At 37.9% G+C, this 12011-nt stretch overlaps 1 protein-coding gene across 1 annotated transcript in view; it reads left to right on the forward strand.

Annotated features, from left to right (window-relative positions):
* The window catches only part of RFX6 (regulatory factor X6), a 54632-nt gene extending 42824 nt beyond the window's left edge, over positions 1-11808 (forward strand). The window contains exons 14-19 of the mRNA XM_041746744.1: positions 699-816; positions 2861-2983; positions 3756-3962; positions 5056-5568; positions 6413-6625; positions 10346-11808. Coding sequence (XP_041602678.1) covers positions 699-816; positions 2861-2983; positions 3756-3962; positions 5056-5568; positions 6413-6625; positions 10346-10521 — 1350 coding nt within the window. The 3' untranslated portion in view covers positions 10522-11808. The remainder of the gene's footprint in view (positions 1-698; positions 817-2860; positions 2984-3755; positions 3963-5055; positions 5569-6412; positions 6626-10345) is intronic.
* The last annotated feature ends 203 nt before the right edge of the window (positions 11809-12011 follow it).

The raw sequence follows: 12011 nt of genomic DNA on the forward strand, positions 1-12011 counted from the left end.
CCCTGTCAGTCAATAATGCTACAGCAGAGTTACCTCAGTAGTGAAAGATAAAAGCTGGACAGATTTGGCCCTTTTCTAAAAAGTAAATTTTCATAAATTCTGGCAGAAAATGTGGTTTTAAGTATTTCCATTTTTAAATTCTGAGAGTGCAGTATTTTGTGTTTTCTATGTTTTTTCAACTCTTTCACTTAACCCTCAAGCCATCCATCATGAAACAAGGCAATAAGAGCAAATAGATCCATCACCAGTCAGTGTTAGCCACTCCATATCAAGGAAACGGTTGTAGCGTAGGGACTTTTTTTCTCCTGGAAAGAAAACAGATTATCATTCAGGACCAGAGAAGTCAGAGTTAATCATTCACAGAAATATATAACCCTTCTTTGACACTTCACCTTCTGTTCTTTTTAAAGTTCTGTCAAAGGAAAATGAAGAGATAAAATATTTTGTGAATTATTTTATTTTGGTGCCCAGTTCTGTTAGGTAACAAAACCATATGGAATGAAGATCTATTAACCTTAATAATGACAACAAAGAGAGACGAGCATTAAATTCCCCAGATAGATCACTATATCTGATAAAAAAATTTCATGTCATGCCACCTGTCTGTTTGTCAGACAGCTTATCAACCCCTTGATTTTATGAAGGATGCATGTAGTAATGAGATGACAGATTTTATAGTTTCATTTTCTTCCTTGTAGACCAGCAAACAAAATGGAAGATCATTAAAGAAGAGGGCTCAAGACTTTCTGCTTAAGTGGAGCTTTTTTGGTGCTCGAGTGATGCATAACCTCACCTTGAACAATGCATCCAGTTTTGGTATCCTATGTGCTTGATAAAGCTCTTCCTACCTGAATACATCATTCACTCTCCAGTTGCATTCCCTAGCAGTTTTTAAACATGTGGCACTGTAATTTCTCAAATCTATGGAGCCAGTAGACAATGGTAGTTATGAGCCTGGGTTTTGGAGTCAGACTGCATGCAGAGTTACATCCTAATACTGCTTCTCTCTGGCTTGGTTTTTACTCAAGTTGCTCTGCTCCCTATAGAAGGGGATGAATATTTACAGCAGCATTATCAACAGTAGCCAAACTATCGAGAGAGCTCAAAGGCCTTCGGCTGATGAATGGACAAAGAAGATGTGGTATATATATACAATGGAAGATTACTCAGCCATAAAAGAGAATGAAATCTTGCCATTTGCAACGACATGGATGGAGCTAGAGGGTGTTATGTTAAGTGAAATGTCAGAGAAAGACAAATACCATATGATTTCACTCATAAGTGGAATTTAAGAAACAAAACAGATGAATGTGGGGGAAGGAAAAAAAGAGAGAGGGAAGCAAACTATAAGATATTCTTAACTCTAGAGTGTTCTTAACTATAGAGCAGCTCAGGGCTGCTGGTGGGGATGTGGGTGGGGATGAACTGTATGAGGGATGGGTATTAAGGAGGGCACTAGTTGTGTTGAGCACTGGGTGTTCTATATAAGTGATGAATCACTAAATTCTACTCCAGAAACCAATATTTCACTGTATGTTAACTAACTAGAATTTAAATAAAAACTTGAAGCACAAAAGAAAAGAGGATAAATACTCCTCTTATTGGGTTGTGTAGGCACTTTAGTGAGATTTTATATATATAAACACAGTGGGATTATATATATTATATTATATATATATATATATATATATATATATATATAAACACAGTCTAGTACCCAGTAAACAATGAATAGGAGCTATTATCATTACATCCTATTAGTGCTTGGATAAATTATTTTTTGTTAAACAAGTAAACAATAATTAGTACATTATTTTCCAAAGGCACTACCCATTGAAGTATGGCAAATTTTTGCATCTTTTCCAGGAACCACATAACTGCACTCTGAGAATCAAAGAGCAGCCGAGAAGACATGTTCTTATATGTTTCTGAAACATCTTTCCTGATCGATTTGACTTGTGCAACAAACTGAGTCAAGTCAGATCTTCCAGAAATTGAATACTTTCATTTTCCTAAAATTTCTGGGATTCTTAGTTTGCAGCTATGATGCTAGCTCATGAACAGTACTTCTGCATTTAGTAGTAGTTGCTTTTCTAGAAATCTTCAAATTATAAATAGGTTATAGTTAACTAGGTTGTTTTTATTTAATTCTCAGTAGAATTAGATAAAATCAGTGAACTTGCATGGAAGGATGAATAAAACATATTGAGCCTATTATTTGAAATATCTTGCTTATATGTAAGGTTTCTTAAAATATACAACATCGAAGCCTGACTTTATTATGAAACCAGACTTTTGTTGGGAAATCGGTGGAATAGTCCAAAGAAGTTTAAGATTTTCCAGGACAACTTCCAAATGAAAATGACTCTTTTGTTTTTTTTCCAAACCAAAGAGAACTTTGTTTCAGGCCAGAAAGACATCTTTCTTGGTACTTTTTTCAGACCATGGTGGCCATTGTCTAATTATTTAGTACAAAGTAAACAGAAATAGAGCAGAGTAGAGCTCATTCTCCCCAGGTTAAAGCTTATCACACTCCAATGTGTGCCCTCTTAAAGCATAAAGCATGTCTCACTTTCATCCGTATTTTCCTTTGATGTAATTAGTGGCCAAAGAGCTGGCAGGACAGTACACACAGTAAGCTGGGCAGGCGGTACACAGAAAGATTAGAGACTCAAGTTAAGCATGTTGGTCTTAGCAGGTCATTTAAAGTCCAACAAGTATTTGTTTATTTCAGTTGCTCCTTGTAAAGTGTTGTGAGATGGTCACAAAGATAACTCGACTTCTCTCTCTCTCTTTCCTTCTCCTTCTCTCCCTCCTTTCATCTCATAATGCCCTCTCCCCATTCCCATCCACAAACAAGGTTCTTTCCATTTGATCCGAATGCTTCTTGATGAATACATTCTCCTTGCCATGGAGACCCAGTTCAATAATGACAAAGAACAGGAGTTACAGAATTTATTGGACAAGTATATGAAAAATTCAGGTAATTTAAAATGTATATCTTATTTTTTGCATATTTCTTTCTTTAAACCTAAATTCAAGAATTTGTAAGTACACGTTGAGTGGGTCGATAAGTCTCAGTTTTTTCCCTGAGTGTGTCACAACTAACAGAGTGTGTCAACACTATTGGAACACTAGTTTTTCTCTCCACCATTTACACATAGAGTAGTCAAAGGAGTTTACTGGAAGCTCTGGAGGATATAAAATTGATGTTCTTGGGAGAATTTACACGAAGGTAGAGAGGTGATTATAACAAAAAAAAAACCATAATTCATGACAACACCTGTGGTACACCACCTTATATAAATGGTGTAGAAATAAGTTCTATAGAAGTTTATTTTTTTAAATTTTTTAAGATCCCTGGTCTCCAGGATCACACCCTAGGCCGAAGGCAGGCGCTCAACTGCTGAGCTACCCAGGGATCCCCTCTATAGAAGTTTAGAGAAGGAAGAGAACATTTCAGTTTGAGATGTGATGACTTGCATTTTGAAGTCTGTCCACTCCAGAGTAGATTCCTAAGTGCTCCTCAGAACACACTTCACACTCACAACTGTGCAGATAACAATGACCACTAAACCCCAGCACCACTGCCATGACCAAACATCTGCCAGCCTCGTTTCCCATGGAAGATATTTCTCTGCAGTTGCCAGATTTATGACACAACCCTAAAACATTTTCAGTTTCCTTTTCTTGGCCTTATTTGTTAGGAATATGGGAATGATGTTAGCTTTCCCATTAAAAAAAAATCTTTCCAGATGCAAGTAAAGCTGCCTTCACTGCTTCTCCAAGTTCATGCTTTCTGGCCAACCGTAATAAAGGCAGCACCGTTTCCAGCGACACTGTGAAGAATGAAAGCCATGTGGAAACAACCTATCTTCCTCTGTCATCCAGTCACCCCGGAGGCTTACCCTCTGCTCTGCACCCATTCCCTGCTGGGAATACAGACAACATGCCACTCACAGGTATGCTGTGAAATGCTTGGGCCTCACCACATCTCCTTTGTTTTCTTCAAAACTGATAACATCTAGCCATTGCAAGATTTTAAAAGATTTACGTTTCTATTAAAGCTTTATAATATTTTTGTGATTTTCATCATTTGTCATTCATGCTTTTATCAATACCACTATTAACATAGGTACTACACTGTGAGGTGGTCGTTTCGTTATATTGAAAGTACAGATAATGAGTTGTCTTCATTCAGTGGAAGAAAAAATTAGAGTAGGCATAAATAAGATTCTGAAGATGCCTTAAGAGTCAAAAAAATGGGATTCTTATTTATTTTTGGCTTTTGAGAAGATTTTCTTTCTCCCCCATTAAAAAGTAGATTTGGTCATTTTAGGATAATCACTACAATAATTTTCCTCTTTGGTCTGGAGTCCCTGTTGTGTCAGTCTGAATGTTTAGTGGCTTGTACTCACTACTAGATAATACTGTTGTAAGTCCACTACTTGCCTTAATTCACAGATATAATTTCATTGGACACACAGAATTTTAATCCTGGAAGGCCTTTCAGTTCAGGGGCCTAATTCCACCAATGGAGAATCAGACACCAAGGAACTTGGTGGCATCAAAACTCCATTGTTCATCAGTGGTGTTTGCATGATGTTTTGAATTGGCTTCTTTGAAGCCATGCCATTTTGACCTTATTGCCTTTTTCTTTTACCCTAAAAATCAAACCAGTTAGCATTCAGCTTGTTTTTTAATTATGGAAAATGTAAAGAGCAGAGCCCTTGACCTTCCCATGCTTGAGCTCTAACCATGGAAGCATGAGGCCTTCCCAAACTTTCATGCATAATTACTAACTCCAAAAGTCTTCACTGTTGTGAAATAGACATGTATTGTGATGGTTTTATTATTTACTTATTTATTTTTTTATGTATTGTGATGGTATCTTTGAAACCTAGGTTTTTGGTGTTCCCTAGTTCTGTTGTTTTTAGAGAATAGGAATGAACCAAATCAGGAAAAATATTAATAAATATTTTGAATAATTTTTAAAGATGTGCACCCATCTGTTTTAATATGCCACTGGTGAATGCTGCAGTAATTTTTTTCCAGGTCAAATGGAGCTTTCCCAGAGCACTGGTCATCTGATGACACCCCCCATTTCTCCAGCCATGGCGAGCCGAGGAAGTGTCATTAACCAAGGGCCAATGGCGGGGAGACCTCCAAGTGTGGGCCCAGTCCTGTCAGCCCCCTCACACTGCTCAACATTCCCAGAGTCCATCTATCCTACCCACCCTCAAAGCAACCATGACTTTTATGGGACCAACTCTAACTATCAGACTGTGTTTAGGGCACAGCCTCACCCCCCATCAGGACTCTATCCTCATCGCCCTGAGCATGGTCGATGCATGGCCTGGAGTGAACAGCAGCTTTCTAGAGACTTCTTCAGTGGCAGCTGTGCTGGGTCTCCATATAATTCTCGACCACCTTCCAGCTATGGACCATCCTCACACAGCCAAGATTCACACAGCATGCAGTTTTTAAATACAGGAAGCTTCAATTTTCTGAGCAACACAGGGGCTGCCAGCTGCCAAGGAGCAACATTGCCTCCGAATTCACCTAATGGTATTGAAATTTTAAAGAATTTTTCCTGGTTCTTGAGATGGCAGTAAGGCAAAATCAGACATTGAGCTCTACCTCTGCTGAGCAGCATGTCATCCCATGTAAAGTTTCTAAAGATCATGGAATGTTAGGCGTTTGAAGCTCATTTCTTTCATATACAAACATATATCTAATTCTTGTGGTTTTTTTAAAGTTGCCCTTCTAAATCCCCAAATGATAAAAATATTAGGTCAAACGTGTGTTTGAGATCTCCCTTAATAAGCCCAAAAGAAGAATGTTTTGTCCTTTGAAAATATTCCTATTGAATAATGTTTCTTCTAGAGAACTAGCAGCAGATCTTACAGCTTAGGACGCAAACAGTGCTCCCTGTTAGTCTGATAAAACACTTAAAGTTTAGGGAGTTGGAAAGATCCGTGACTTCAGCTGCCAAAGCAGCTCTGCGTCCTCTTTCCTAAATGTAGGCCAGTCCTTCTTCCAGAAACACAATTCTGTAGATACAACTGGTATTTGACAAGCAGTGTAATCTTTGCGAGAGGTTAGTAGTGCTTTTTTTCTTTAAAAGAAGATCTTGTTAATTTAGATGAGGAGAATATGAGAGAGATGTAGTCTTTTATCTGAAAATTAGCAATAGAATAACTCCTTTGTATTTTTTAAAAATAAAAAGCCAGCATTGTGAACCATATCCATTATACAAGCACAAATCCAATTCTATAGTAAATGTAGCTGTGAATGTCATGTTTATAATGCAATATCTTTAGGGCTCTACTCTATTGCCTTGTCCCTTTTCCCTTCCTGTAATATTTTTTGTAATAAGTGAACAGAACATTCTTGACATTTTCTGTTCTAGGATACTATGGAAGTAACATAAACTACCCAGAGTCTCATAGGCTTGGATCGATGGTGAATCAACACGTTTCCGTCATCAGCAGTGTTCGCTCACTGCCTCCCTACAGTGACATCCACGATCCACTTAACATTTTAGATGACAGTAGTAGAAAGCAGACCAGCTCGTTTTACGCAGACACATCGCCTTCCGTTGCGTGTCGAACTCCAGTAGTAGGTAAATTATTTTAGTAGTTCTTGGAGACATTTTAAAAAGCTATGAACATCAGGTATGTAGTTTTGCTCTGGAGGGTGACTGTTGAAGTGAGCTGAGCACTCATGCTCTCACGGGTGATCCATCCCTTTGGATCTGAAGTCTAATTTTTGTATCTATTGATAATAGTCTTCCCCGTTCTCAGTATATATGTCACTGTGCAGCCTACTGCTAAATCTGTTATTCTTTAAAAGAGAATAGCTGGCACCTTTTATGTTTGCAAAAAAGAAATATAACCCATCAGCCATAGTCTAAAGACTTTACCTTTTATGAAATCAGTAATGATGTCTTTTTCTCCCTCTTTCTGATTCACTGTTGGATGCAGGGGCAGTGCCAAGAGGTGTCTTTGGACCCCATAATCTCCAGCAGTACCCTAAACCACTCCAGGTTTAAAATAATGGTGATTTGTGATAGAGGTTACTGTCATTTTCTCAATAATATGTAAAATGTGATTAGACAGCTTTGCAGAAAATGTTGCTCCTTTTATTGTTCTGCTACATACGGTTTAAGGAAAAAATGAACAAAACTGTGTGTTTGCCATGAAGTCCCCTCGCATCTTCTTCTAACTGGGTTGCTCTCCCTGGGAAAATCCTGAGACTTGTACTAGATGTGTTAGCAGTACCCAGCTAAGTGTCTGCCACATAGTAGGAACTCCACACATCAGTGAGTTGGAAAAAAAGGGGCAAAATACATGGGTAGAAGCAGTTTCCTGTATTAGGAATAAGGGATCACATGCAAGTATAGATGCATATAAGTGTCAAGGCAGAGTGTTAATGTTTATATGCGATGGTTGAAATCTTCAAATGAAATGGATTTCAAGCTAGGATAAGTAAAGGGCTTTAACACCCAATGGGAGCATAAGGGAGAAGGAGACACATTCCATCTCTCCTCCTTAGTGTGCTTTTCCAATAACTCAATAGGAAGCACCTCTTCCCTTCCCGTGACCATTACAGATGCTCCCTGAGCAGAATCTAGCAGCTCATCTCCTGTTATCTGCAGATGGTCATTGCTTCTAGGTTACTCTAATGAAGCAGAAAATTCCACTTCAGGAAGTTTCCTCACCGTGAGGCTAAAATGTATCATGTTGCTATTGTTACTATTAGTTCTGTTTACCTGTAGAGATAGTGGAAGCTTTGCTGGAACATAGCTTGGGTGTAGGATGGATTCTAAGCTCTAGTCATCAGAGGTGGCTTACAGGTAAATGGCAGAGAGGGCTTCTGAGTGAAGGGAGGACCCACTGTCTGCTTCCTTAGTTGTAAAGCCTGGTTTTCAGGGACAGCGAAGAAGGTAGTCAGAAAAATGAGAAAAACAGCAATCCCACACATGCAGGAAATGCAGTGTCAGAGAGCCAGTTGGTCAGATTCTCAGGAACTTACTAACATGTGCCAAACTTCATTCTAGGCATTGAGGTTATGGTGGCAATTGGGATGGAATTCCTGACTATAAGAAGTTTACATTCTAATGAAGAGAGATAGAGCAATGGGTATATAGACAAATGCATTACGAAGATAATGTTGGATACTCTGAAGTCAATTAAATGGGTAAAATGACAAATAATGATGGAGAAACTGCTTTCAGTCAGGTAGTTGGGAAAGGAATCCTGAGGCAGGGATATTAGAGTTGAAAGCTGAATGATGAGGAGGCAATGACACAAAGGGCTGAGGATGGAGTTCTAGGCAGAAGAAATGACAAGTGCATAGTCTCTGAAATGGGAACAAGGAAAATTCAGTGGGCAGAAAGAAAGCCAGTGTGTTTTGAGCATAGTGAATGAAAAAAGTGTAAAAAATAAATCAGTGGCCAGAGACCAGTTCACAGAAGATGTTGTGAATAAGGGCAGGAAGCGTAGTGGGAAGTCATTGTACCATTTGAGGAGAGTGACAATTTACTGTATACTTGAGCGACATTAACCTGGAAGCTCCCTGCAGAATGAGAAGGTGCGGCAAAGGTGAGGTCATGAGATCAGTTAGGAGGCTGCTGTGTTGGTCCAGGTAGGAGAAGATGGTGGGTATTTTGTTATTGTTTATTTTTTAAGATTTTATTTATTTATTTATTCATGAGAGACACAGAGAGAGAGAGAGGCAGAGACACAGGCAGAGGGAGAAGCAGGCACCATGCAGGGGGCCTGACGTGGGACTTGACTCCAGGTCTCCAGGATCAGGTCCTGGACTGAAGGTGGTGCCAAACCGCTGAGCCACCTGGGCTGCCCTGTTTTTGTTTTTTAAATTTAGAATAAATTAGTTAATATACAGTGTATTATCAGTTTCAGAGGTATAGTGATTGATCAGTTGCACTCAGTGCTCATTACCGCAAGCACCCTCCTTAATGCCCATCACCCAATTGCCCCATCCCCCCACACCTTCCCTCCAGCAACCTTCAGTTTGTTTCCTATAGTTAAGAGTCTCTTATGGTTTATCTCCCTCTCTGATTTTGTCTTATTTTATCTTTCCTTCCATTCCCATATATTCATCTGTTTCTTAAATTCCACATGTGAGTAAAATCATACAATATTTGTCTTAGCATAATACCATCTAGTTCCATCCACATTACTGCAGATGGCAAGATTTCATTCTGTTTGATGGCTGAGTAATATTCCATTCTACATATATACATCTTTTTCCATTCATTTGTTGATGGACATCTGATCTCTTTCTATATTTTGGCTATAGTGGACATTGCTTCTAGAAATACTAGGATGTGTGTACCCCTTCAAGTCAGTATGTTTGTATCCTTTGGATAAATACATAGTGTAATTTCTGGATTGTAGGGTAGTTCCATTTTCAATTTTTTGAGGAACCTCCATACTATTTTCCAGAGTGGCTATACCAGTTTGCATTCCCACCAACAGTGTAAGAGGAATCACCTTTCCCTACATCCTTACAAACATCTGTTGTTTGCCGACTTATTAATTTTAACCATTCTGACTTGTGGGAGGTGGTATCTCATTGTATTTTGATTTGTATTTCCCTGATGCTTAATGATGTTGAGCCTGTTTTTCGTGTGTTTGTTGGTCATTTGTAGGTCTTCTTTGGAGAAGTGTCTGTTCATGTCTTCTGACGTTTCTTGACTGGATTATTTGCTCTTTGAGTGTTGAGTTTAAGAAGTTCTTTATAGATTTTGGATACTAGCCCTTTATCTGATAAGATATTTACAAATATCTTCTCCCTTTCTGTAGGTTGCCTTTTTGTTTTGTGGACGCTTTTGTTGCTGAGCAAAAGTTTTTATCTTGATAAAGTCCCAGTAATTCATTTTTGCTCTTGTTTCTCTCACCTTTGGAGACATCTAGCAAGAAGTTGCTGTGGCTAAGGTCACAGAGGTTGCTGTCTGTGTTTTTCTCTAGGATTTTGATAGATTCTTGCCTCACATTTAGGTCTTTCATCCATTTTGAGTTTATTTTTGTGTATGGTGTAAGAAAGTGTGGTGAAGATGGTGGTTTGAACAATGGAAGAAGTATGGGTAGAAAGAGGAGGTAGATTTGGGATATATTTGGGTGATAAGGTTGTCTGAATTTAAGTTTGAAATTGAGTTTTCTTCATGAAATCTGTAGAAGAAAAAACAATTTCTAGGAAAATAGAATAAATATGTGTGATCAATGCAAACATAAATATAGAGGCTTAAAGTGAGTGGCACTTGCAAAGAAAAAAATGTCAGTCAATATTCAATTGCTGATTATATTTTCCTTTACAGCATCCAGCTTGCAAACCCCAATTCCTTCCTCCTCATCTCAGTGTATGTATGGAACTTCCAGTCAGTATCCAGCTCAAGAGACCCTGGATTCCCATGGAGCGAATGGTAGAGAAATGGTGTCTTCTTTACCACCCATCAACACTGTGTTCATGGGAACAGCAGCTGGAGGCACTTAAACCAACAGTGTTGGGTGGGGATTGAAACCAAAAATCTCTACTGCTCAACTACTATTCACTCAGATTACTATCAGGGTAAAGAAAATGGAATATACAGTGACAAAACATTGTTTTTCAAGTCACTGTTACAAAACTTTGGACAACTCCATAATGAGTGGAGATACTTGCAGACTTTGCTTGCCCACAAATTGTTTAAAATGTGATCTCATTATTAATTATAGTTTCAAACATTATCAAATGGAACCAGTGGAGCTTTGAAGATGCAAACATTCCAACTCTGAAGATTTAATATTTTGCTTCCTAATTTATTGAAAAATCTGTGTGCTGTTTCATATTTGGTCTATAAAAGGAAAAATATTTAATGCCTTTAAAATAACTTTAATTTATTAGGGTCTCAGAATCATTGTTTACTATCCCTTATTTGACCAAAAGTCAAATGTGTATGTACTACCTCCTATGGAAATGTTTACAGGGTCAAGACTTAATTCAATTCAGCCTAGACCAAAGTTGCTTGACTTTCAATCCTGTGCGTTAGTGTGATGATTTCTGTTACATAGCAGTATTTGAATTCTATGTAACTGAATGGAGATTATAAATGCTTTCCCACTTTATTTAAGAAAGATAAGAAGAAATGAAAGAAATAAAGTACGAAAATATTTTTAAAGGCTCGATTGCTCTCAGAGCTGTTACTGTTTCTGAAAAAATGCTTGGGATTTTCAGGTGAAGCTCCTTTGGATATTGAATTAAAGACTAAAGATGGTTGGTCAAAACATCGCAATTCAAGAATCCATTCCATATCATATCCATTCATATATATATATTAAGGAAATTGTAGCTGATAGACTGTTTGAACTTCTGCAGATTTGGAAGCAGTCTTTAATCAAGTATGTGGCTTAGAAACTGAGAGCAAATGATCATCTGAAAGCAGGGATCATCTGAAAGCAAAGAGAAATTTAAAAGTGAGGAATTTATTCCATATGAGCTAAGAAAATTTGATACACCATCTATCTAACTCTATTTTTTTTTTCTTTATCATATGTCTTAGCTGAGAGGTCTGTAGTAGGACTCATGGCCTGTAATGGCAAACCTCTATTAACTTCACAGGCTTTTCCTATCATCTTACAACAGCCCTTAGATTATTTGTATTAAGGATTGGGTTATACTGTGATTCCAGGTACATTCTTAAAGGATTTGTAAGCCCCAAATGCCCATTATCCATCATGATGTAATTTGGTGAAGACAAACTGTGGAATTGTTTTCAGCAAACAATAAACAATGAATTGTGGACTTGTCAGAGTGTTGCTACCATTTGCTCAGTAGCGTGCTTAGTAGCATGTAGTTTATGAGCTAATTAATTGAGCAGAAGAATTTTGCAACAGCAACAAATCATGAGAAAAGCAATAAATGTTGTATTACTTGCTATAGTAATATTGGAAGAGTACAAAGGGTAGTGAAATTAATAAGGGCTTGGGATGAAGTAAAAAACAAAA

The sequence above is a fragment of the Vulpes lagopus genome, chromosome 2 (assembly GCF_018345385.1).
Source record: "Vulpes lagopus strain Blue_001 chromosome 2, ASM1834538v1, whole genome shotgun sequence".
Lineage (NCBI taxonomy): Eukaryota > Metazoa > Chordata > Mammalia > Carnivora > Canidae > Vulpes > Vulpes lagopus.